Source organism: Chiloscyllium plagiosum, unplaced genomic scaffold (assembly GCF_037043375.1).
Source record: "Chiloscyllium plagiosum isolate Xiang-an unplaced genomic scaffold, Cpla_swu_hap1 HiC_scaffold_47, whole genome shotgun sequence".
Classification (NCBI taxonomy): Eukaryota; Metazoa; Chordata; class Chondrichthyes; order Orectolobiformes; family Hemiscylliidae; genus Chiloscyllium; species Chiloscyllium plagiosum.
In genome coordinates, this window is record NW_028270185.1 from 23,869,464 (window position 1) to 23,896,337 (window position 26,874).

The following is a 26,874-nucleotide window of genomic DNA, read 5'->3' on the forward strand; positions in this document are numbered from 1 at the left end:
TGTGAGTAAAACAGCTGTGCACATATTTTGTAAATATCCACTGTTTAAAAGGGCAGATGTGAATGATTCCCTCATTTCTGACTGCGTCTGCTTTGTAGATCTGCCTGCGCTCCTTGGGTCAGGGATGTGTTTGCTGGTGGCTAAATGTCAACCATTTTTGACTTTAACTCGACAACAACAGAAATGAGGTCAGTGAGGCAGGACTGATATTGCAGATGTGAGACCGCCTGCACACTGTCAGAAATTTTAAAACCAATCTGTTCATGTTGAGTCACAGTATTTCATAATTCCTACCAAAACAAAACACCCATCTGCACAAATGGGTCTACACTCAGACATGTCACCAGTTTGCAGTTGGGCCAGGGGTGGTGTAGCAGAAGGGGGTGGGGTGGGGAAATATGGTTGTGGACACCTACAGCTGCTTCAGTCTGTTGGAAAAGTGCAGTGAAACCAGAGCTGAAGGCAAGATTGGGTCTGATGTGACCTGTCAAATACTCAGCTGGGGCACATGGCTGGAAAAGAGTGTTTACTTTTATTCTGTAACAGGAAGAGGGCGTCACTGGCTAGGCAACACTTGTTGTCCATCCCTAATTGCCCAGAGGACAGTTACGAGTCAACTACATTACTGTGGGTCTGGAGTCACATGTAGGCCAGACCAGGTAAGGATGGCAGTTTTCTTCCCTAAAGGACATTAGTGAACCAGATGGGTTTTTCTGACAATTGGCAATGGATTTATAGGAGTCATTGGATTCTTAATTCCAGATAGTTATTGAATTTAAATTCCACCACCAGATATTTATTGAATTCAAATTCCATCCATGGTGTGATTTGAACCCAGGTCCCTGGAACATGACCTGGGTCTCTGGATTAACAGTCCAGTAATAATATGAGGCCACCACCTCCCCAGTTACAGGACTGATACACCAGACCCTGAGTTATGACAATTGGTCGAATGATTTGTTTGAAATCACCTCATTTTCCACCTTGGAACCCTCCAACCACATGGAATGAACTTCTATAAGGTCACCTCTCAACTTCCTAAGCTCCAATGAAAATCAAATCCCTCTATCCAGCTTACTCAGACCCTCCATTCCCAGCACATCATGGCAAATCTTTTCTGAATCCCCTCCAAAGTAATAATGTCCTGAGATCTGAGAAAACATGGTACCTAACAGGGTGGTAGAGATCCTCTTGTAACATTTAAGATGCATCTGGATGAGTATTTAAACTGTCAGGGGATACAGGTACACAATCCTTTATCCAAAATCCTTGGGACCAGTTGTTTTTCGGAATTTGGAATTTTTTGGATTTCAGAATAAATGACATTTTCACAATGAAATAAAAAAAACCTAACAGCAGACGCATGTGTGACTAGTATGAGCGCTGAAACACAATTGACGCCTGCCAGTGCTGGGCCACGCCGCCATGTCACATCTGAGTGACATGGTTCAAGTGGGTGTGGAGTTGGGCCACCTGCTCACATGCCAAAGTAACGTTCCACACTCCATGAAAAACTTTTCAGATTTCAGAGTTTTTTGGATGACAAAATTTTGGATAAAGGATTGTGTACCTGTAGTAGGCTATGTACCATGTGCAGGTAAATGGGAATAATGTTGGTTGGTGTTTACTGGTCAATGCAGACTTGGGTGGGCGAAAGGGCTAGTTATTGTGCTATAGGACTCTATGACTCTAGATAGGTACCAAGGTTCCATGGCAAGGCAGGTATCCTATGAACTATTCAGCTTTTATCCAATGTGCCGAGCACAAAATACCTTCTCACTTGTCATTTTACATTGGTTCAAATTAGTCGTCCAGACACAGGTTTAGAAAGACACAATCTATTGGCCCCTGTCACAATTACAGTGAAAATGGTGAGCTGATTTTAGCTGCTGAGCTCCTACTGCAGAACTTTATACAAGTGGACTTCATTTTGGAAGTTGGTAACCAAGGTATGTGCCTGAGTTCTGCAAGCATTCTTCCTGAGTTTACAGACTTGAACAATGACCCAACTGAGGTGGCTTAAGATGATCAAAAGTGCATCAAAGCATTGTTAGAGAGGAACTGTTGAACCTGCTGTGGACATATTGCCTTAAGGACCAAGACTTCAAAATCTAAGGTACAAAAATACAAATTGTTGGAAAAGCTCAGCTGGTTCTTGCAGCATCTGTGGGGAGAAATCAGGGTTAACTTTTTGGGTCAAGTGACTCAGAACCTGTAAACTGGAGGTGGCTGTTTGTGGTTTATGTCAGGAAGTGAATCTTCACACAAAGGGAGTAGAAATGTTTTGAGACTGACTCAAATGGAAATGCCCAAAATTCAGTCAACATAGTTTTGTTTGGCAAATGGTACTGAGACATGTAGAATGAAGGTGGCTAAGTAAATCAGCCAAATTCTAATTGGATGGTGGAATTGGTTTGAGTTGAATAGCTTTGTTCTGCAAATCCGTAACATGTAAAAGCATGGACGTTTCTCACACCCTCCTTCCACCGTGCGGAAGTCATGGGGAGAACAGTTAAGATCTATATTGCATGAGGCTAGCTTGCAGTTTTCCAATCTGACTTTGGAAATTATTTCTCCATGACAGTTTTTTTATTAATAAAAACACATTCTAGTGTTTGTTGTTAGTTTGTCTGCAGCTAGACATTGTTTGTCGCATTTACCAGAGTCTCAGCAAATTCCCAGTATTCCAGTCTGGAAACAGGCCCATTGGCTCAACAACTCTAAACCAACCCTCTGAAGAGTATCCACCTAAACCCATTCCTCTACATTTACCCCTGATCAATGCACTAAACCTATACATCCCTGAACACTATGCGCAATTTAGCACAGCCAATTCACCTAACCTGCACATCTTTGGACTATGGGTGGAAACCCATGAAATGTGGGGAGAATGTGCAAACTCTACACAGACAGTGTCCCGACAGTGGCCTGAGGCTGGAATCGAACCCGGGTCCCTGGCACTGTGAGGCAGCAGTGCTAACCACTGAGCCACCATGCCGTCCCTTGTTGTGATCTTGGATTCTTCGTCCTGAACCCAGGACTCTAAAGCAATAAACAAATGTGAACACTGGGTAGCTCTGCCTAAATTAAAACAATTTGTTGGATTTTGTTTTTACTTTTTAACTGAATTGCTTCAGTAAAATGTTCTCACTTTTTTAAAAGTGTGTGATTGATCATATGAGGTGTCTACTAACACGCCATTCCCACCGTTGGGAATTGTTACCTGATCACTGCCACTCAGCTCAGTGGGTGGGCAAGGACAAGTATCTCAACCTGTGACAGAACTCCACACTGGCCTTCTCTATCACCAGAAGGTACCAGTCAAATCAGAGGCTGGCAGCTTCTGGGTCCATAGACTACCCATCAAACCTCACTCCCTGTATTCAGGTCAGGATGGTAGCTTTTTTCCTCCTTTGGTCATATAGGGTGAGACCATGGGACGAGGAGATTAGAGGCAACAGGTAGCTTTCAGTGACCATCCCCTCACCCACCAAACACTCCTCCTATATTTGGGCCTCCCCCTGCCCCAGATTGGTAAAATTCCTGAGGACTCTCACAGTCTTCAGACAGGTCATTTTTCATTGGGGATATGGTCGGTTGGTACCCTTAAGTGGCCATTAATTGACCATTTAATGGTTTTAATTGTGAGCACATCTCTCAGTGCCCCTCACCAAGCAACTCATTGCGGAGACAGAGAAATCATGGAGCAAATTAATTCTGGAGTGATACTTAGCCCTCCTTGCCAACCCTCTCACCACAACCATGGCGGGGAAAATTGTGATCTTTATAAGATTTCAAACTTTTAAAATTTCTTTTTCAACTGTTCCACTCCCCCACCCTTTCCATTGCAAATGAACAGTTGAGTCTGATATGTATGGTAAGCTTTCAAACATTGGTGAGTGACTCATGTTTTGGTTTCTCGCACAAATCGTTTAAGGAAGTTTGTGTTTAAAAAAAGGGCACTTTCATTTCTACACCACTTAGACAGACAGCGCAAGACAGCACAAAATCCTTTTCAGAATTACGGCAAAAGCAGTCATTGTTGGAATGTAGCAGACAGTTTGTGTACAGTGAGATCCTGCAATAGTATTATAATGAGTGGCTAATCCACTTTGGTGGTGTTTCTAGGTGGAATAATTTTGACTAGAGATTTCCCGTTGTTCTTTGAACTACAACCAAACATCCTTTAAATCCATTTGTTTGGATTTAACATCTTGTTCAAAACATTTTCTGTCTCAATACAATATTCCATCAGAATGCTGCTGGAGTGAGGGTCAGTCTAGACATACGAATCATGTTTCTGCAGTGGGACTTGAAACCATGGTCTATGGAATCTGAGGAGAAAGGCAGCAACGGAGAGCCATGAGGAGGGAGTCACAACTCTCCTCCAGGCGCTACTGAGTTTGGCAGGAGACCCAGATTCTTGTGGGCCAAAGTTATGCCCAACACATTGGTAACCCCTTCAGCCCCTTCCCAAACTAGCTTATGTTACGGTGTTGCTGAGGTTGTATAAGATGTAATTTAATTTGATCGCATCCCAAAATATTGAATTACGTTTTGGAAAGTAGCCTTGAGTTTCCTCAGTAATTATGCTCAATGATGCTCAATCTGATGCCATCAATCAGTTGGCATAAAAAGGCACTTTTGGCAGAAGGGAGTGATGACTACCATTGGTGACTTATCGTAATGTTTTAAGGGTTTTCTTTTCAAATATTTATATTCACAGACATATGTTTCTTTGAGTGTATTTTTATGGCATCATTACAACTCATTTTAAAAATTGAACAGTTATCCTCAGTTTTAAAAACAGTGTAGAAGTTATGTGGAAATCAGTTGAGACTTGAGGTTTCCTCACTATTTGACTTTTGGCAGAATAAAAATATTTTCGGGTGAATACCAGGTCATCAGCTGTGGCACTGGTCATCATTAGACTCTGGGCAGCATTTCCATATGCTCACTTAGTCCCAGCAGTCTCCTCCTTCTCCCTCCCCCCCAGCTCCTATTCTTTCGTTTGAAAGGATGAACAGGAGAGAAACCAACCTCATACTCACATGAGAACGAGTCCCGAAGCCCTGTTGCTCTAATTCAATTTTAAAACAATATTCCTGAAATACTCTCCGCCTCTTCCTCTAACTATCTCATTTCTCTTTCTAACATCAGCTCAGTGACGCCACCATCCTAGTCTGTTCTGATAAGATAGACATAACTGTATATCCTGCATCCTGTAGCTGCAGCTATGACACTCAGCTATCTGAAGGAAGTACTAACAGTTGACTGGATTTCTTTCAATATTTCAAACCTTTTCATTTTGCATCTTTACAAACTTCCGAATGGGATGGAAAAATAAGTACATTTCCACAATCTGCCCTCCTAATTGAACTTAGCGTTGTGATGATGGAGAGTAGCAAAACCCATACTGGAACATGAGTTTTTGCCTGGCCTGTGCCACTAGGCAAACCCATGCAGGTTTTATCTTTATTGTGTGTGTTTTCATTTGTTTCAGAGTTCAATACAGCTTAGTTAGAAGAAAGAGAGAAATTACTTAATTTCTGAGAGCCTTTCACGGTCTCAGGATGTCCCAAGTGCGACACAGCCGGTTGTCTAAGTATCATTGAAGACCCAAGAGGGATCATGGTAGTAAACCAGCATATTCCATGGACAGGGAATGTGGAGTGCGATTCAATTTCAGGATATTGCTGTTTGCTCTGGAACAGCCTCATGTTCAAGGAGAAAGATAGGCTGACAATGGAACTGGTCCGAACTGCAAAACTCAGAAAATAATTTGAAGTTAACTGAGCACATCAAACAGGTTGACAGCATGTATTCTGGGAGACTGCAATATTCTCAGCAAATGTGGCTGGGTAGCACCATTACTGACCCAAATCGTAAAGCATGCAGCTGTTAGATTGACTGGGTCTGCCCAAGGGAAAAACCAACTCACAAATCTTACTATCATGGACAGATGCATTTTTGAAGGATCAGTAGATATGACCGCCACTCAGTCCTTTATGTGAATAAAGTCCCATCATCCCATTGAGAATACCCTCCATCACGTTTTATGTTGCTATCACTGTATGAAATGGGGACAAATTTCAAACCGATTTGGCAGCTCAAGACTCAGTATCTATTGAGGCACTGCAGGCCATCAGCAGCAGCAGAAATACATTTCAACCCATTTTGCAACCTTATGGCTCAGCATATCCTCTATTCTGTCACAAGAATCAAGTTAGGGAATCAATTGTGGTTCAGTGAAGAGTGGAAGAGGACATGCACAGAGCAGCACCAGGCAGAGCTAAACATTAGGTGCTCACCTGCTAACAATACAGAACTCCATGCATACCAAATATTAGAAGCAGCTAGTGATAGAGCTTAGCCATTCCACAATCAACCAATCTGATAGTCCCGCCATATCCAGTTGAGAGTTGTGGTGGACATCACTATAATTATTGGAAGAAGAGGAGCTCCATAAATGTCCTTGTGAGTAAGAGTGGATGCCAGATGCTTGTACAGCATCCAAGCCTCCTGATATACCTGGGAGGTTTCAAAAAACAAACGACTCTTCTGCTGTTATTTGTAACCCCCAGCAACTGTCTGGAACTTTGTGTGGCCATTATTGTCTTGAGAAAGACAGAAATTGCTGGAGAAGCTCAACAGGTCTGGCAGAATCTGTGGAGAAAAAACAGGAGTTAACATTTCAGGACCTTTCTTCAGAACTGATGGTAGTTAGGAAAACGAGATATACTGCGGGGGGGGGGGGGCACAGAATACAATGACCCTGAACTTCCACTTGCCTGCCACCCCATGTTTCCTGGCCAATATCTCTGTCTCAGACCTGCTGTAGTGTCCTAGCAACACTCAGTGCAAGCTGCAAGAACAGCATCACATTTCTCACTCAGGACCCCTGCAACCTTCTAGACTCAATGTCGAGTTCAATAATTTTAGGGCCTGAACACCACCTATGTCCTTTATCCACCCCACATGCAGACTCTTGTCATCACATGGGCTGCTTTCAATGGAGCCAATCCATTTTCACCTCCACGTTGTCCCCATTATCAGTTTTTCTTCTGCTCTGTCAGATTATCAACCATCCCTTTGTATACCTAACTTACTTTCTGTCCCTTTGGGCACAGCCAACCTATTTTCACCGACAGATGGTCCCCATTAGCAAGTTTTCTCCTTCCCTGGCTCACTATTAGCCACTCCTTTGCCTGCCTGACTGTCTTTCTCTCCCTCTGGACTCCACGTCTCGTGTACTGCTTTACCACTCTCCCACTCCCCCCATTTCCCACCCACTATCTTCAGTACAGACACCTCATTTTTCTAGCTAGCATCAGGTCTGAAGAAGGGTCACTGGACCAGAAACATTAACTTTCCTTTCTCTCCATAAATGCTGCCAGATTTTACTGAGTTTCTCCAATTTCAGTTTTTGTTTCCAATTTCCAGCAGTTGTAGTTCTTTGTTTTATTCTACTGTCTTGAAGAGCCTTGGGATGTCTTACCACAATAAAGGCTATATATATAGTGTGCATGCACATATTTATCTTGAAATGTTGCCAAATCCATTATATAGTCCTTATAACTCTCATATGATGGGACTCTCATCTGGCTTTTTTTTGTTCCTTGATGGGATGAGGGTGTCGCTGGCCAGGCAGCATTTATCTCCCAACCCTAGATTAGATTAGATTAGATTACTTACAGTGTGGAAACAGGCCCTTCGGCCCAACAAGTCCACACCGACCCGCCGAAGCGTATACCACCCAGACCCATACTCCTACACTTACCCCTTCACCTAACACTACGGACAATTTAGCATGGTCAATTCACCTAACCTGCACATTTTTGGATTGTGGGAGGAAACCGGAGCACCCGGAGGAAATCCACGCAGACACGGGGAGAATGTGCAAACTCCACACTGAGAGTCGCCTGAGGGGGGAATTGAACCCGGGTCTCTGGCGCAGTGAGGCAGCAGTGCTAACCACTGCCCAGAAGGCAGTTAAGAGTCAACTAAATGACTGTGGGTCCGGAAGCACATGTAAGCCAGGCCAGGTAAAGATGGCAGTTTCTTTCCCTTCGGACATTGGTGAACCAGTTGTTTTTTTTCTGACAACCGATTCATGGTCATCAATAGATTCTTAATTCCAGATATTTATTGAATTCAAGTTCCACCATCTGCCATGGCAGGATTCAACAGATCCCCAGAACATTAGCTGGGTTAACAGTCCAGCAACAACTAAGTCATCGCCCCTCCTCAAATGGTCCTGACTTTAATGTTGGCCTGTTTTGGTTATTGAGGGGAATTGCAAATTTCTGGACTTCATTCAAGCCTTAGCCGATTTACATCGGTCAAGGAATAGGTGAGATGCATAGCCCAGAATTAGTTTGCGACACCAGATATGGCCTAGGATCATGTTTTGGAAAGTTGGAGCAGAAGGCAAGCTGGGCAACAGCTTTCCTCATTGAGTCTTGTTGGGATCAGAGGACCATTCTTATTTTTCTCCATGGTCACTTTGAAAAGTCTTCAATAAAAACTCTTGACTCTTCGTCCAGCTGTCTTCATCTTGCCCAGAAGTGACACAGGCCTTCCTAATAGATCGTGTCATGCAAGTTCAACCTGCATATGTATCGAAGCACTTGTTGACATTGAACGGGGTTCCTTGTGCTCAGTTCTTGCAGCGTTTTACCAGGTTTGTCACTGGGGCGATGTTAACTGCTCACTTGACTGGCTTCTGCGAGGCAGTTAGCAATACAACATGTTGATGGTCGGTGGTCTAAACACAATTCAGTATTAATTGCTCAGAATATAAAAAGTATTTTTTTTAAAAAATCATACAGGCATTTTGCTATATTAAATTTTAGTCTGGAACATTCTTATTTTTCTAAGAAAATGTAAAGGATAAGCCCTGGGTTATTTTCAAAAGCATAAAGCCAATCACAAACTCATTGGATTGTTTCAATTTTTTGACAGTTGCATTTGACATGAAATTTGCACACAAACATGGGGAAAGAGTACAAGTATATGCCAGGAGAAATTAGTCCCTAATCTTTGCAGTGGGAATGCTAATTCTTTGTGCTAATGTCACTGATCCAGATGCCCAGCCCAATAGTCTGGGGACTTGGTTTAAATCCAAGCAAGACAGTTTGTGGAATTTAAATTCAATTCCTCACCTGCTCTGACTTGGACAAAACATTCTTTTTAACTCTCACTTCTTTGGATCCTTCTTCTCTCATCTGAAACATGATCCTGATTCCAGGAATGTGGTTGACTCTTGACTGTTCTCTGAACGCCCTGTTTGGAGAATAAACATACAAAAAGATATATGGGTAGTTCGATCCAGCAGATTAGTGGGCGGTAATGAGAAATGACTGAGGAAGATTCTGAGAAAAGTCAGCTTAGTCATCACAGCTGAGGAGGGAACCACAATGGACCTGGTGCTCAACAAAAGGAAGAGAATCCAGCAGAAGGCAGGAGTGAGCTGTGATTGAGGAAGATTCTGGAACAGTCTTTCCTTCCTACTGGCAGAGATTAAAATAAAAGGAAAGCTCCGTTAGGAGCAACCATTTTTGGGCAGAGGGGCAGATTGCTGTGAGTGGGGACATTGAGCATTAGGTTTCACTGAGAGGTGGAGAGGGGCGTTGAGGTGCGGCAATGTACGGTCTTTCCTTTCCTTTAATCCAGTAGTTACTCGAGGTAGTAATAGCAGTTAGTGGGGTATACATGCTCCTCCTGTGAGATGTGGAAGATTAGGGAGAAGCCAAATGTCCCTGACTACTTGTCTGTAGGAAGTGTGTCCCCCTGTAGCTCCTGCCAAACTACAGAGATTGGTTGGACGCAGTGAGGTGCATACAGGAGGCAGCAAGTATTAGGGGTAGGAGTATCAGGGATGTGGTCACATCAAAGCTTCAGCCAGTTGATAGGTGACCAAGTGTATGGAAAGGCAGGCAGTGCATGAGGGCTATTTCCCTCTCAAATAAGTATACCATTTTAAATACTGTTATGGAGATAATGGTCTTTCAGGAAAACAACAGTAGAAGCCAGAGTAGTGGCACCACAATTATCTCAGTTGTAAAGTGGGTGGGAGTGGGTACCGTTGAAGTGTCAGAGACGAATAGTGATAGTGGATTTTATACTACAGATAGGCATCTCAGTGGCCACAAGAGAAACTCCAGGGCAGTATGCTGTCTCCCTGGTCCCAGGATCAAGAGGATGTGTTTGATGGGCACAGGATGCCTTGAAAGGAAATGGTGAGCAGCTAGAGGTCATACCACATATTGGTACTAATGACTTGGGCAAGATGGGAAATAGGGTCCTGCAAACAGAATTTAAGGAGTTAGGTAGAAAGATGAAAAGGAGGACCTCTAGAGTTGTAATCTCAGATTCCTCCCTGGACTACGTGCTAGTAAGGCCAGAAATAGGAAGATCATACAGCTGAATGCATGGCGAAAGAGATCGTGTAGAGTTATAGAGATATTCAGCACGGACACGGACCCTTTGGTCCAACTCGTCCACACCGACCAGATATCCAAACTTAATCTAGTCCCACCTGCCAATGCTTGGCTCGTATCCCTTTAAACCCTTCCTATTCATATACCCATCCAAATGCCTCTTAAATGGTGCAATTGTACCAGCCTCCACCACTTCCTCTAGCAGCTCATTCCATACACGTACCACCCTCTTGCAAAAAAGTTGCCCCTTAGGTCCCTTTTATATCTTTCCCCTCTCACCCTAAACCTAGGTCCTCTAGTTCTGGACTCTACCATCCCAGGGAAAAGACTTTTGTCTATTTCTCCTAACCATGCCCCTCCTGATTTTAAAAACCTCTATTAAGGTCACCCCTCAGCCTCTGACACTCCAGGGAAAACAGCCCCAGCCTATTCAGCCTCTCCCTATAACTCAAATCCTCCAACCCTGGCATTATCCTTGTAAGTGTTTTCTGAACCCTTTGAAGTTTGAAAACATCCTTCTTATAGAAAGGAGACCAGAATTGTAAGGAATATTCCAAAAGTGGCCTAACCAATATCCTGTACAACAGCAGAGGGCTTCAGATATCTGGATCATTGGGATTTTTTCCAGGGCAGGTGGGACTTGTACAAGAAGGACAGATTGCAGCTACATTGGAGGAACACCAATATCCTTCCAGGAATTTTGCTAGTGCCACTCTGAAGAGTTTAAACTAGCGTGTCAGGAAATAGGCGCCCGAACAGTCGGTCAGCGTTTGGAATGATTGAGAAGGTAGAAGTTAAATCAAGTAAGTCTAATAGGAAGAACAGGGAGGGCCAAGTTAATGAATACAGTGAGACTAACAGTCTGAACTGTATTTATTTTAATGCTAGGAGTATAATGGATATGGCAGATAACCTTTGAACCTGGATTAGTAATGGGAATATGATGTTGTTGTCATGACAGAAACTTGGTTGAGAGTAGGCCAGGGCTGGCAGCTCAACATTCCAAGGTTTAAATGTTCCAGGCCTGGGATGTAAGAGGGATTGGCGATTTGCACAGATGATGAAGGAAAATGTTACAACTGCACTATGAGGCGATATCTTGGAGGCTCATCCAATAAGGCAATATGGGTGGAGTTCTGGAATAAAATGAAATCACAGTGATGGGGTTACATAGGTCTCCCATTAGTCAATGGGAGAAAGAGGAACAGATATGTAGGCAAACCATGAAAAGATATAAAAATAACAGCCTCTTTGTTCTGGGTGATTTTAACTCCCCCAATATTGACTGAGACTCCCTTACTGTCAGAGGCAAAAATGCAGTAGAATTTGTTCAGTGCAGGTTCCCTCATGATAGGCTGGTCCAGAACATTAAGTCTACAGTGAGATCTACAGTCAGATCGTAAATTACATATTGATTTGGTCATAGAAGGTAGTTGTGGCAGATTATTTTTCTGACTGAATTGGCCTGGACAGAGTGGATGTTGGGAAGATGTTTCCATTGGCAGGAAAGACAAAGAGCCAAGGGCACAGCCTTAGAGTAAAGGGAAGACCCTTTAGAACGGAGATAAGGAGAAATTTCTTCAGTCAGAGAGTGGTGAATCTGTGGAATTCAGTGCCACAGAAGGCTGTAAAGGCCAGGTCATTGAGTATATTTAAAACAGAGATAGAAAAGTTCTTGACTGCTAAATGGATCAAAGGTTATGGGGAGAAAGTGGGAAAATGGGGTTGAAAAACCTATCAGCCATGATGGATGGCAAAGCAGACTCGATGGGTTGAATGGTCTAATTTCTGCTCCTGTGTCTTACAGGGGAAAGTTTAAAGGAGATGTACAAGGCAAGTTGTTTTACACAGTGGGTGGTGCCTGAAACGCACAGTCAAGGGAAGTAGTAGAAGCAGAAACCATAGCAATGGACTGGAGATCTGTGAACAGTGGTCACTGCTGGGACTTTTGCTGTTTATAATCCATAGAAATTATTTGGATGAGAACGTAGATGGTCTGATTAGTAAATTTGCAGACAATATGAAAATTGGTGCATCTGTGGATAGCAAAGGATACAACAGTATACAGATCTGTAGAAAAGTTTGATGGGGAAATGGTAGATAGCATTTAATCTGGGCAAGTGTGAGGTGATGCATTTTGACAGGTTGAATGCAAGGGGAAAGTATACAATAAATGGCAGGACTCTAGGAACTTTGATTAAAATGGGGAAATTTGGGTGCAAGTCCATAGCTTCCAGAAAGTGGCAACACAACTGGATAAGGGTGATAAAGAAGGCATTTGGCATACTTGCCTTCATCAGTCGGGGCACTCAGTATTAAAGTTGGCAAGTCACATTGCAGTTGGAAAAGACTTTGGTCAAGCCATATCGGAGGACTGTGCCCAGTTCTGATCGCAACTCTATTTGAAGGATGTAGAGGTTTTGGAGCTGGCACAAAGAGGTTTACCAGGATGTAGCCTGGATTGGAGTGTATTAGCTATAGGGAGAGATTGGATAAATTTGTTGGATTGTTTTCACAAGTGTCGGAGGCTGAGGGATGACCTGAAGAGGTACACAAAATTATGAGAGGCGTGTAGAGGATGGAAATATCAATACGAGGACGGCACTTGTTTGAGGTGACAGGGGAAAGTTTAAAGGAGATGTACAAGGCAAGTTGTTTTACACAGTGGGTGGTGCCTGAAACGCACAGTCAAGGGAAGTAGTGGAAGCAGAAACCATAGCAATGTTTAAGAGATATTTAGACAGACACCTGAACAGGCAGGGAATAGAGGATATGAGGCATGCACAGGCAGATGGGATTAGTTTAGAATGGCATCATGGTCAGCACAGACATGGTCCAATAAAGCATTTGTTATCTTAGTTGGCAAGTAACCTCAGGGCTGTGCTAATTCTTCACAGAATAAGAATTTCAATTCCATCATAGCAATTGGAATGTATTTTAAAAATAATTCTGGTATAAGTGACAATGAAACAGTTCTTAGATTCTTTGGTGACAGCTCAGAAACAGGCTTTCTGTGCCACAACCACTTGACTCTTTCTCTGAATCTTTGCAATTTCGATTCCCCTTCATTTTTGTTTCAAAAGTCATAATTGAATCTGCCTCCTATATACTTTGGCAGTATATTCCAGATCATAGTCACTTGCTGCTTCAATTGATTTTCCTTAAGTAAGTGTTATACTTTTTATTATCCTCGAATTGATATACTCTGCGACATTTCTACCAATTCACTCCCAATTCTACCTAGCTTACTCACAATGGTGAGACTTCCTCTCAACTTTCTCATTTCTGATCAGATCAGATCTGATCAGACCCCACCGAACGTTTTCAACCCTTAACCGATTGCCAGAAGTGTTTTTCTGAGTTTTGCCAGAAGTCTTCACATTCTTGCTGAATTAGTGCCCAGAAACAGACAAATTATTCCATTGGAGTTTGTAACAGTGTTTACAAAGTGCTTTCTGATCATTTTCTCACTGTGACTCTGTTTTGAGCTTGACAACTGTGAGACCCCTACCGTTGCCACCCCCAATGAGAGCTGAGAGGTGGGATCCTGTTAGAGCAGGAACAAGGCTGTTATAATTCGAGTTCCTTGGTGGCGATTACTGCCTCAGATTTTGCAACTTCCAAATTTCAGCTTGTAACCCTGCTGGGAGTGCTGACTCCACCTTTGGGACGTCCTGTTGTTAGAAACAAGTTTAATAAAATTTAGATGAGACCACCAAAACTGGAAACAAGACAATTTATTCTACGATCTTGCAAGAAAGGGCATCAAATGCAGAAGTAAATGAGCAAATTAGAACTTAGGTTAGTGTACAGTTATACCCTTTGAGCTGAGTGAGGTCATCTCTCCAGACTCCTAATTACCCAATCTCTCTTACTGTACCAGACCACTGCCCAGCTGTGCTCCATCCTTATTACTTGCCCCTTCCCCAGGTTGGCAACCTTCCTTTCTGTAAATGCTGACACATACATTTATTTTGTCAAGATCTGGTTTAACATTTTGTATCAAATCTGCTGGTACATTCCATCCTCGGACATTTCATTAACTTGTATTATTTTGTATAGCTCAAGCATTTCGGTTATCTCAGCTTTTTGCTGAAAGCATAATTTTACAAAAAGAACTTTTTGTGAGAGTAATTACACACCAAAGTTAGTATTTAATTAACCACAATTATACACTGAAAAGTCCCTAAATACCTGCAGGGTTAATAGTTCTCTTGCTGTACCCCTTTTCTGTATGCTTTTTCTATATCTGCAAAAACAAACACTTTACCCCATTTCTAACACTGTTACAGACCCATCCAGTTCAAAAAGGTGCTTTGGGAAAGATAGCCTGTCATCTGACCCAGTCTGTCTTGTGATTCTAACTCCTCAAACATGCTTCATACTGTATTGCTCTCTTGCCTAGCGAGCCACTCAACTTGATTAAATTGTAACCTGTGGTTCTAGGAGAAGGCTCACCATATTCTCCTTGCAAACAAGAATGCAAAAAAAATGGACCTTAACAACACTGCCCACTGCAGAGGTGCACACTGGAGCTACTGGAAGTTACTGAGATAAGGAGGGTTATAGGGATTGAAGAAAATACAGAGTTTGTGAGGATGGTAGGGACTGGAAGAGGTTAGAGAGATAGCAATGAGGCTACAAAAGTATTTGAACATGAACAGCAAAGTTCCAAAGCTTCATGCAAAGTGCAGCTAAGCAAACAAGAGCTGTGTAAGTGACACTGACTGGAGCACATTCATGTTCTTTTTCAATGGGGAAAGACTGAAATGGGTGTGGTAAGCGTTCTACATGTTATTTTTAATTTTGGCCAATGGCCCAACAATCCAGAACCACAGTGCTCCTTCAATTGAGAAGTCAGAGTTTGGTTCTTTTGGAGCAGGAATGAATAAGAGCAGTGCAGGAAACTGAGGCAGGTTGTCCCCTGCCAAGCCCACACATTGGCAGCGGAAGCTGGCTGAAATTCAGGAAAATCCAACACATCCACAGGACCAAAGCACAAGCCAAGTGTTGAATAAAGCCTGTGTTACTTCACAAAGAAATGAGGTGAAGCATTATTTGTAACCATTTCAACCTTCAGCCCTGAATCCAAAACAAAATCAGATACAAACTCAGAGGTGATGGTCTCGAATTGACCACTTAACCATCTCCATATCTAATTCCAGCTTGCTAAATCTCCAACTTGCCAAATCTAACTGGACTAATTCCTAGAGACTTGCCTCAGCCTGTCAAACTTCTTTGTTCCTTGAAGAGCATAGAACATAGAACAATACAGCACAGAACAGGCCCTTCAGCCCATGATTTGGAGAATATGTGACAGAAGCATTCAAAGTCATGAAGAATTTGGACAGTGTAGATAGGGATAAACTGTTCCCATTGGAGAAAGGTTCAAGAACAAAAAGAGCACAAATTTAATTCAGTTGGCAAAATAAGAACTTCTTCACCCAGTGAGTGATTAGGGCCTGAAATACACTTCGAGAATGTGATGGTAGCAGGTTCAATCAATACATTCAAGAGAGAATTGGTCACATACCAAATAGCCTCCTCCTATGCTGTAACTCAGTTGTACAGCACAGAAACAGACCCTTTAGTCCCACAAGTCTATGTTGACCATAATCCCAAACTAAATTGGTCCCACCTGCCTGCGCTTGGCCCAAATCCTCCAAACATTTCTTATTCATGTACTTATCTAAATGTCTTTTAAACATTGTAACTGGACCTGTATCCACCACTTCCTGTGGAAGTTCATTTCACACATGAAACCCTTTCTAGATAAAGAAAGATTGCCCTTGTGTCTTTCTTAAATGTCCTCCACTCAACTTAAAGATATGCCCCCTCGTCTTGAAGTCCCGCACTCTCGGGAACTGACACCTACCTCTCATCTTATCAATACTTCTCATGATTTTAAAAATCTTTATAACATCACTCTTCAACCTCCTACGCTCCAGTGAAAAAATGCTCAGCCTATCTGGCCTCTCCTTATGACGGAAACCCTCCATTCCCGGCAACATCCTTTTAGGCTGAGTTCCAGACTCCTACCACCTTCTGAGTAAAAACAATTCTCATCATCTGCCCTTCTTCTTACCTTAAATTCACACTCCCTTGTTATTCACCTCTTGCTAATGGAAAAAAAGTGTCTTCAAATCCATTCTATATATGTCCTTCACAACATTATATACATCTATCAGGTCGCCTGTCAACATTTGCTGCTCCAAAGAAAACAACTACAGCCTATCGCATCTTTCTTTATAGCACAGACCCTCCAGCCCAGGCAACATCCTGGTAAAACTCCTCTGCATCCTCTTTTGTACAGTTATTATGCTATAATGTGACCAGAGCTGCATGCAGATTTCTAGATGTGACCGAACAAGAGTTTCATGTAGTTATAACATATCCTTCTTACTCTTTTATTCTGTACCTTGCTAATAAAGGCAATTATCTATATGCTTGCTTTACCACTTATCCACCTGTCCTGTTAGATTCAGAGAACTGTAGGTCCCTCTGATCCTCAGTACGTTCAAGAATCCTACCATTCATATTGTGATGCTTGTCTTGTTAACCCTCCCCTAAGTGCATCACCTTACATGCTTATAGGTTGAATTCCGTTTGCCATTGTTCACCAGCTCCCATTTCCTGTGAAAGAACCTTTAAAAAACAGGAGATTTGATTATTATAATACTGCTGCTATGGGATCTTGCTGTGCACAATCTGGTTGCTGTTTTTCAACATGTCCATAGTGGCTGCATTTCAAAAATACTTCAATGTTTTTCAAGGAATATTGGACATCCTGAAGTCATAATGTGTGCTACATAAATTCAATTATGTCTGTTGGTGTAGTATTGAAATTTATATTACCTACAAAGGACACATACTTCAGCAGCACTCCAGAATAGCTGGAAATCTGCTGTCCTGTCAGACATACCATACAATACCCCATAGCAAGGAATAGGTGCTTCATTGCTCCAAGAGTAACATGAGAGAGCACATGGTTTTGCCTCAGGAGGTACTAATACCATAAAGTTTAAAAATAACACAAGAGAGTCTTCTTGGAGCACAGGACAAATTGGACACAGATGTTCAAAACTCAGAGCTGTTTGAATATCCAGATATGGGAAATTGTTCCCACTGTTCCCTGTGCTTGTATCCTGTGGGAACAAATCCGAAATAGAATCAGCCTAAGTCTCCTGTTTGAATCTTTACCTTGCTCAGTCCTTCATCTCAGAATTCTCTTGTGGGAATGGAGCTCCCAGTGACCTCTGGAAATGAACTGGACACCACAAAAATTCAACTTTAAAGCCTAGGAATGTTTGTTCAGACTGTGGTTCCTGCTACTCTATTATAATTGAGCACTAATTTATTCGAAGTCCTGATGTGCAAGCATTTTCCAATCTGTTTTATGCTCTTGGGTGGCCTTGGCTGAACTCTGACCTTTGACCCCCTTCCCATAACATTTCTCTAAGGAGCATTCAGTAAATAGGAATTGATTTATTTCAAACTGGGGCTACTTGTCTTGTGTTTCTGTTCTTAGACATTGGAAATCTGATGTACAGAAAGCATGGAATACTAATCAAAAACAAACCCGGGGCTCAAATCAGACTGCAATGTTCTGAAGATTGCTGGTGGGGACTCCGGCTTGTACCAGAGCATAGGTTGGTACTGGCATCCCGGTAACAGATACTGGAGGTTGCAGGTGGTACAAGGGACCCTGGGTAGTCCCTGAAATAAGTCCACATTGCAAAGGCTTCAATTAATGCCCGATAGTATTCTCAAACATAGCAATTCTTTTGTCACATAAGTTACACACATCTGGTCGGACCTGGATGCGTCTGTCACCCTGACATCAAACAACCTCATCCGCACTCAGATTTCTGCTGTTTATCACCTCACCTGTTTATCTAATCTGCTTTTCCAAGCCAGTAGCCTCTTCTTAACTAGAGTGACCAAACAGTCTCATTTCCCTATATTCAGTAATAAATAATCAAGGGTATTTAAAGGTACAATCATGCTGAGCTTTAACAATATTAAGAGAAATGAGATGATGTCCGATTTTCATGGGATGGGAAATCAATGGCAGCAGCCACCATTTGTTTCCCTTTCATATTTGTCCTTGAATTTTACGAGGCATTTCAGAGGACAGTGGTCAGTCATATGTAGGCCAGACCAGGTATGGTTGGCAGATTTTCCTCCCCAAAGGACATGACTGAATCAGTTGAACTTAAAGGCAATTGATTAAAATTCACCATTACTGAAATAGATTTTTATTCCAGAGTTGTCTATTGAATTTAAGTTCCACTCTGCTAGAATTTGAACTCATGTTCCAGAGCTTCAGTCTAGGCCTCTGGATAATGGTTTAACTGACACTATCAATACGCTGTTAAATTACATTTCCAGCACAGGGACAAGCTATATGGCCCAACTGCGGATTTATATCCTCTACATTGACCTCTATGCTATTTACTTTAGCTTGCACCACCTGCACATAATTCTAGTTCTTCCTTCTTATCAATATTTCTTGTAAAATCAGAATGCTAGTCAACATATTTCTTAAGATTGCATCATAAGATCTTCTGCCTCCAACTGCTAGCAAACATCATTTTTCTTCCCACCTCCACAATGTTCATAACAAATACAACAGGAACAATTAATATAGAAATTCCTATATGCTTGATTTTTCTGTTGGGTTTCTTCCAGCATTGTCCAGGAGATTTGGTTTTAAATCCAGGAGGTTGCAGGGCAATCCTAAATTGTTAGCAACCTTAGCTGAGATACATCTGTTATTCGACTCAAATTGCATGTACTCCATCAGTAGTCACTTGCTGGTTAAAGAAGTTTCTTCTGAATTCCTTACTGGATTTATTCATGACAAATAAGGTTTGGCCTCCAACTTTTGCACCTCATCTACCTTTATCAAACAGTTTCCTAATCCTTAAGGGTTCTGTCAAAGAACAGTACAGCATTGGAACAAGCCCTTCAATCCACCAAGTCTGCACTGAAAAATAATGTCTTTCTAAACTAAAAATGGTTTGCCTCTACACAGACGATATGTCTCTATTCCCTGCCTTTTCATATATCTTTTGAGATGCCTCTTAAATGTTGCTATTGCATTTAGCTTCATCACCTCCTTTCTGGGCACTTTTCACCCTGCATGTAAAAAGAAAACTTGCATCTTACATCTCCTTTAAAATTTCCACCTTTTACCGTAAACCCATGTTCCACTAATTGACATTTCTACTCTGAGAAAAAGATTCTGACTATCCATGTCTCACATGATTTTGTAACCATCTATCAGGTTGCCCCTCATCCTTTGATGTTCAAATGAGAACAAACCAAGTTTGTCCAATGTCTCCTCATAGCTAATTCCCTTCAAACTAGGCAACATCCTGGTAAGCTGTTTCTATCCCGTCTCTGAAATAACTCCAGAAGAAGTCAGTATCCCGTCCCTAAATCACTGTTTATTTATACGTGGAAAATCCTCGCTCTGGTATAGTCTGTCAGAATCAACTCTCAGGGCATCAGGATAACTGACACTCCTGTTTTTAATCTATCAGTCAGGGCTCCTGATTGGACTAGATTGGTTGACTTGACTGACCTTGTTACAATCATTACATCCCTTACCCTCCGAGTCCAAGGATATCAGTTGGTTCTATTCCCTATGGCTCCTCAGGAGGTGCTTTAGCACCTGATCAGGTTCCTCCGGTTCTGCTGTGACTATAAGTGTGTCCAGAATATTTAAAACCATTATGGACTCTTCCACTGGTGATACACCGTGGTGTATCTGCCAGCAAGAGACAGCTCAATGCACCCACATTCACTACTTGGCCTCCTGGACGATTTTCCAACTTGTAACTTTGTGCATTTAGTAATAGAGTCAATTGCTGAATTTGGCCTGATGCTGTGGGCAGCACTGCCTTGTTCGCTAAATAGATTTAACAGGGGTTTGTCGGGTATTTTTATTACAAATTTACATCCACAAAAGGTACTGGTGGAACTTTCTGATATCAAGTATGTTGACCAAACCTTCCTTCTTTCTCTGGATGTAGTTACAGTCTGCATTAGCCAAAGTCCTGCATGCATATGCTATTGAGGGTTCCTCTCGATTGAGCCATCAATGAGCTAATATTACCCCGATCCCGTACGGGGAGGCATTGCAATGTCAACACCAGAACTTGCTTGGGATCATAGTGTGCCGACACCTAAGGGGATGATAGCAGTTTCTTCACTTACCTGAAAGCTATGGCTTGACTATGCAGCCATTTCCAAAGCTGACCCTTTCTTTTTAGGAATTGATGCAAAGTTGCCAGGATGGAGGCTGGGTTATATATGAACTTTCCATAATAATTCACCAGCTCAAGGAATGACTTAAGCTCTGATACAGTATGGGAGTTGGGACACATTTGATCACCCTCACTTTATCTTCTAACGGGTGTAACCCGGTCTTGCCAACGCTGTAACTCAAGTAGGTCATTTGGGGTGACTGGAACACATTTTTCCCTTCTAAGGCATATGCCCACCTGGGAGAAATAACAAAGCACTTTATCGAAGTTCTCCAAGTGCTCCTTATTGGTCCACCCTGTTATTAGCACATCATCCAGATAAATGCCAAACTCGGGTAGACCTTGTAAAATTTTCTCCATCATCCGCTGAAATATTGCACAGGCTAACAATATCCCAAATGGCAACCTTGTACATTGGTTATAAATCCTTATGGGTATTAAATGTAGCATAATTCTGGGAATCCTCATTAGGGCGACATGGTGGCTCAGTGGTTAGCACTGCTGCCCCACAGCACCACATACCCGAGTTCGATTCCAGCTTCGGGCAACTATGTGGAGTTTGCACATTCTCCCTGTGTCTGTGTGGGTTTCCTCCAGGTGCTCAGGTTTCCTCCCACAATCCAAATGTTAAGTGAATTGGCCATGCTAAATTGCCCATAGTATTCAGGGATATGTAGATTAGGGGAAATGTAAAGTAATAAGGTAATGTGTCTGTGTGGGATACTCTTCAGAGGGTGGGTGTGGACTTGTTGGGCCTAATGGCCCAACTGTAAGGATTCTATGATACTATAACACCAATGGCTCATATCCAGCTTAGTGAAGGACAATCCACCCGCCAGCTTTGTGTATAAATCCTCTTTGCGAGGGATTAGGTATTTATCCAGTTGTGAAAAGCATTTTACTATTTGTTTAAAACCATCACAAAGGTGAATCAACATGCCGGGCCTCACAATCAGTATGACCATTGCTGCCCTTTCCGCAAATTGGATTTTGCTTTCCAGCATTTTGATTTTTGCCTCTACTTTTACCAGTAAGGCAAATGGCACTGCACAGGCCTTGCAGAATCATGTAAGTCCTTCCTGGTCAACATGCAATGTGGCCTTGGCTCCTTTACGAGTCCCTAGGCCTAGACCTTACTAAGAAATGCTTGAGTATTTAATGATCAAGCGGCCATTTTCTAATTAAAACATATTTTGCTGTGGGCTGACCTAGACTCCCTCTGTTTAGGATATGTCCTGAGTGAGACCATTCCAATGCCTTCTTTCAAGTGGTGCTCCCCAAGCTCAGTCGGACTGGCAAGGGTGTCCACTTCCATCAGAATTCCCTGTAACCCATATGCTCCACTTGCTGCATTTTCTAATGATAAAGCCAGTTGTCGTGCCGGCTCGATGTCCAGTTTGACTTCAGCTAGTGGGCACTTTTGCATGGTTACCTTATTAATCCCATATACCAACTGGTGCCTCAGCATCTTATTAAGGATTATCCCAAAGTTACATGTCTCTGCTCATCATCCTAACCTAGTCAAAAGTCCTGACTCGAATTCACCAGTTTTTGAATTGCCAAGACAAAACAAAAGCTGCTCAGAATTACAGGAGGCTTGCAGTCACAATATTCCTTGACTAAAATCCATCAACATTTGACAGCTGCCTCAGGGAAAAGCAGGCTCTGAAAAACTGAAAAAGCTGCAGGTCCACAGGCTGTCAGGCAAATTACTCATTGCTTTTCATCTGTCCCACTGTAATTCTCCTGGGAAAAAAAAATGTTATGAAGCGGAGGTTGACCCCCCTCTAATAATTATAACAGGAACACCCAAAGAGGAGCACCTCACCCCATAATCTGTAAAAGGAGTGTGAAAAATGGTGTAACCTGCCTTTCAGCAACTTCCAGTGGTTAAATAAAATATTACCCTGACACTCACTTTAAAATCAACAAGTAACAATTTATTTCTCTAACTCTTATTTATCCAACAAATTAACTAAACTATTAACAAACAGAATAAATCCTCGCCACTAACTATTATCGAATGCAGCAAGATTCTAAATGCATGCTGTTCCAGTAAAAATAAGTTTCACTTCTATAACAATAGAATTCAGTCTCCTGAAATTACAGCCAGATTACATCTTCTGGAACGTTCTGTGTCTTCTTTATCAGATCCTTCTGTCAGGAATGCCTTCTTCATAACTTGTTCTGTCTTTTCTTCTTCCCATCATTGGTAACACTGTAAATAGATGGTGCTTTCTCTAAGAGCTGAGAGGTGTTATCTCTAGCTGATAGCAGTTAGCTCTGCAAAATTTTCCAATTGCGCCCTTCTTTTATACCCTTGATAATATTTCTTTATTTTTACAATCAGATTGGCCCTAGGTTGTCAAAAACATCAGGTTTAAATTTGATAGGTTCTTTGGTATCTAAGGGCCTGGTTCAAATTGTTTGGCTAAATTCAAAAGCTTGTCTTCGTCTGCTAATTGTATGGCTTTGCGATACAAATGTTTCAATTCGGGTGCCCTCTGTACACCTGCAAACCTTCAAGGTGCTTTTCACATACATCCATTTTAAACTTCTAAGCATAAAAAAGTACAATCTTTTAAAGGGACCACACAATGCTTTCTCCCCTAGAATTTTACAAACACTAAATTCTAATGTCCTGCCTTCCAATCCACAATTACTTTACCCAACATCACAACAATAACACAATCTTTCCACACACTGGACCCAGTCTTTAACAGCAGGGTTGAACAGGTCAAGCTTACCAAATAACAGCATGATGTAAGCAACACTTACCCCAGCTCAAACACACCTGTTGTGAATGCATTTGTTCAGGACGTGCTGTTCTTTCATGGCCACTCAAGTAACCTCACAGAGGCCGGTATCCTGCAACAAAGTCACCCTTTATTGACATGTGAAAAATCCTTGAATCTGGTTCAGACTCATCAGAGTCAACTTCCAGAGTGTCAAGATGTCTGACAAACCTGTCAGTCAGGGCTCCCTGATTGGATCAGATTAAAAGCCTCAATCAGAGAACTCATATTCTATGAGGTCCACCTGACTCACCTCGTTACAATCACTGCACTCTCCAAAACCTGCACATCCTTCTGGTAGTATGGTAACAAGAAACATAGGCAATATTTCAAATGTGGCTGAACAAAAACTCTACACAGCTGCAACATGACTTGCTAATTTTTCTACTCTATGCCCCATTCAAAGAAGGTAAGCATGCCACACACCACCTTGACTACCTTAACCACTTACGTTGCCACTTTCAGGATGTTGTAGACCTGTATGTCCTCTGTGTGTTGATGCTACTGAGGGTTCTGCCACATACTGTGTATTTTCCTCCTGTATTTGATCCTCCAACATGCATCACCTCGCATTTGTCTGGACTAAACTCCATCTGCTATTTCTCTGCCCAAGTTTCCTGCCATTCACTATCCTGCTGTATTCTGCATCAATTCTCCCCACTATCCACAGCTCCCCCAATTTTTGTATCATCTGCAAACTTACTAATCAGGCCAGCTACGTTATTTTCCAAATTACTTATATATTACAAATAACAAAGGTCTTAGCACTGAGTCTTGCTGAACACCACTGGTCACAGATCTCCAGTCAGGCAAACGCCCTTCCACATCTACTCTCTGTCTTTTATGACTAAACCAGTTCTCAATCCATCTTGCCAATTCACTGCAGACCCCATGTGACTTCACCTTTTGAATCAGCCTGCCATAAGGGTCCTTGTCATATGGACAACATTGACTGCCCTGCTCTCATCAAAATGACTTTGTTACTTGCTCAAAAATCATAATCAAGGTTGTGATTCATGTCCTGCCCCACACTACGCTATGCTGCCTATCACTAATAGGTCCGTACTTTTCCAAATTTGAGCTGATTCCATTCCTAAGAATCTCGCCCAATACGTTCCCTACCACTGACATAAACATCACTGGCCCGCAATTTCTGGATTATCCCAGTTCACCTTCTTAAACAAAAGAACAATGTCAGCTGTTCCCCAGTCAGCTGTGACTAAGGAGACTATAAAGATTTCATACAAGGCCCCACCAATTTCGTTATGCGTTCCTCAGCATTTTGGGAGATATCTCATCAGGCCCTGGGGACTTGTCGACTGTAATGCGTTTTAAAACACCACTATACCTCCTTTTTTTACATTGCTATGCCTCCAAATATCAATGTTACCCCTCCCAAGACTCCCCACACACCATGTCCTTCTCCTTTCTGAATACTAATGCAATTTATTCGTTATGAGTGGACCTAGCCTTTCCCTAGTTACCTTGTTGCTCTTTATATATGCAGAAAACACCTTGGGAATTTCCTTAATCCTGTTTGCCAAAGATATTTTATAGCCCCTTTTAGCTCTCCAACTTCCTTATTTGAGTTTGTTCCTGCTATCTTGTATTCTTCAAAGACTCTGTCTGTCTTCAGTTTCCGAAGCCAAATGCTTGCCTCCTTTTTCTTTTTGACTACCTCTTGATATCCAAGGTTCAATTCTTATCCTTCATTTTCACAGATCATAGAATCAAAGAACCTCTACAATGCGTAAAGAGGCCATTTGGCCTATTGATTCTGCACCAACCCTCTGAAGTGCATCCCAGCTGGACTCAGCCACTCAATCTATCCCCATAAAGCTGCATTTAGCATCGCTAATTCACCCAGCCTATACATCCCTGGATACTATTGACAATTTAGCATGGCCAGTCCACCTAATCTGCATATGCTCGGACTGTGGAAGAAAAACGGAGTATGCAGCGGACTCCACACATACAGTCACCCAAGGCTGGAATCAAACACAGGTTCCTGTACTGTGAGGTGATAGTGCTAGCCACTGAGCCACTGTGCCCCTCCCATCATGCTGGTCTCAAACTCTAATTAACTGGCCTTTAAAAGATACTCACATGCCAGATATAGATTTACAAACAGCCACCCCCAACCTACATTCCCCAATTCCTGGTTATTATTGTGGTAGTTAGTCTTCCCCCAATTTAATACTGTGTTGGACACACAATTCCCATGTCTTTTCATCCTTAACTAAAATACAGTCTAGGTTGTAACTGTTGGTCAGCTCAATTCTGCTATTATTGAAGCTTTGTTTGACTTTATTACAAGTGGGTAATAGGACCAATTCAGCTTTCTGACTGAACAGCAGGGACTTTACTAATAACTTGTTCCTTCCCTCATTCTGTTGCAGTGAACACTTTGGGAATAAGTGATGACCTCAAAGAGAAACTGCAGGATGTGATGATTGACCGACACAAGTTGACACTGGGCAAGACACTGGGAGAAGGTAAGAAGTGTGGTTATGGGGGGGGGGCTGCTCGCGAAAGTTGGAAATGGTGCTGGCATATCCCCACGAGAATGAATGCGGCCAAGTGCTCTGATGAGTCAATTCATCTATTGGAACGATTGTGGAACAGTGACAGCTAAATTTGGGCTGCATTGCGACTGCATGAAAGTGTAAAAAAGTGAAAAAGTGCAAAAATTTTTAATAGCATATAAGGAGAAGGGCCAGGAGATCCTACATTCCTGCCCTCTGAGTGATGCCACTGTTTCAAATTAATTGTATTTGCCTGTAGTTGAGTTTATTTAAGAACATTAAGGAGGCGAAAATACCATCAGAAAGGGTCAGGAGAATTTGCTATCTTCCTACCTCAAGTTAATAAGAGATTTACTCTGTGCAATCATACTGTGAATTAATAATGCCAAACATTTTGACAGCACATTGATTGAGAACAATGGCTGCAGTGCAACAGGTGCTGGGAATGAGACTAAATCTCTTATTAATGCAACCCACTGTTCCTGATGGCAAGAACCTAACCTGATGCCAGATGTCAACATGGTTGCCAACTCTGGTGGTTTGCCATGTTTCTGGAGGCTTTATTACATTGTCTTCTTGCTCCAATTAGCTGATCCTATCAAACAGTATATTGTTTTACTCCTGAGTTGTAAGTGTGTTTAACCTCCAATTGAAAGCTTCTCATAAATACTCCCTAACCTCAAACAAGCTCCAATGAATTCTGATCTAGTGTCCTGCTGATAGAAACATATCCAATAGTTCCAGCATTTCTCCATTTTTGATTCTACCAATTCTGACTTCTTTCAGGAGTTACAGTATATACTTTGACAGTATTTAAGATTATTGTGAATGTCTAGTT

General features: G+C 42.1%; 1 protein-coding gene across 1 annotated transcript in view; it reads left to right on the forward strand.

Annotated features, from left to right (window-relative positions):
• Nucleotides 1–26,874, forward strand: part of axl (AXL receptor tyrosine kinase) — a 218,986-nt gene that overhangs the window by 132,074 nt on the left and 60,038 nt on the right. Inside the window, exon 13 of the mRNA XM_087984064.1 lies at nt 25,911–26,006. Coding sequence (XP_087840190.1) covers nt 25,911–26,006 — 96 coding nt within the window. The remainder of the gene's footprint in view (nt 1–25,910; nt 26,007–26,874) is intronic.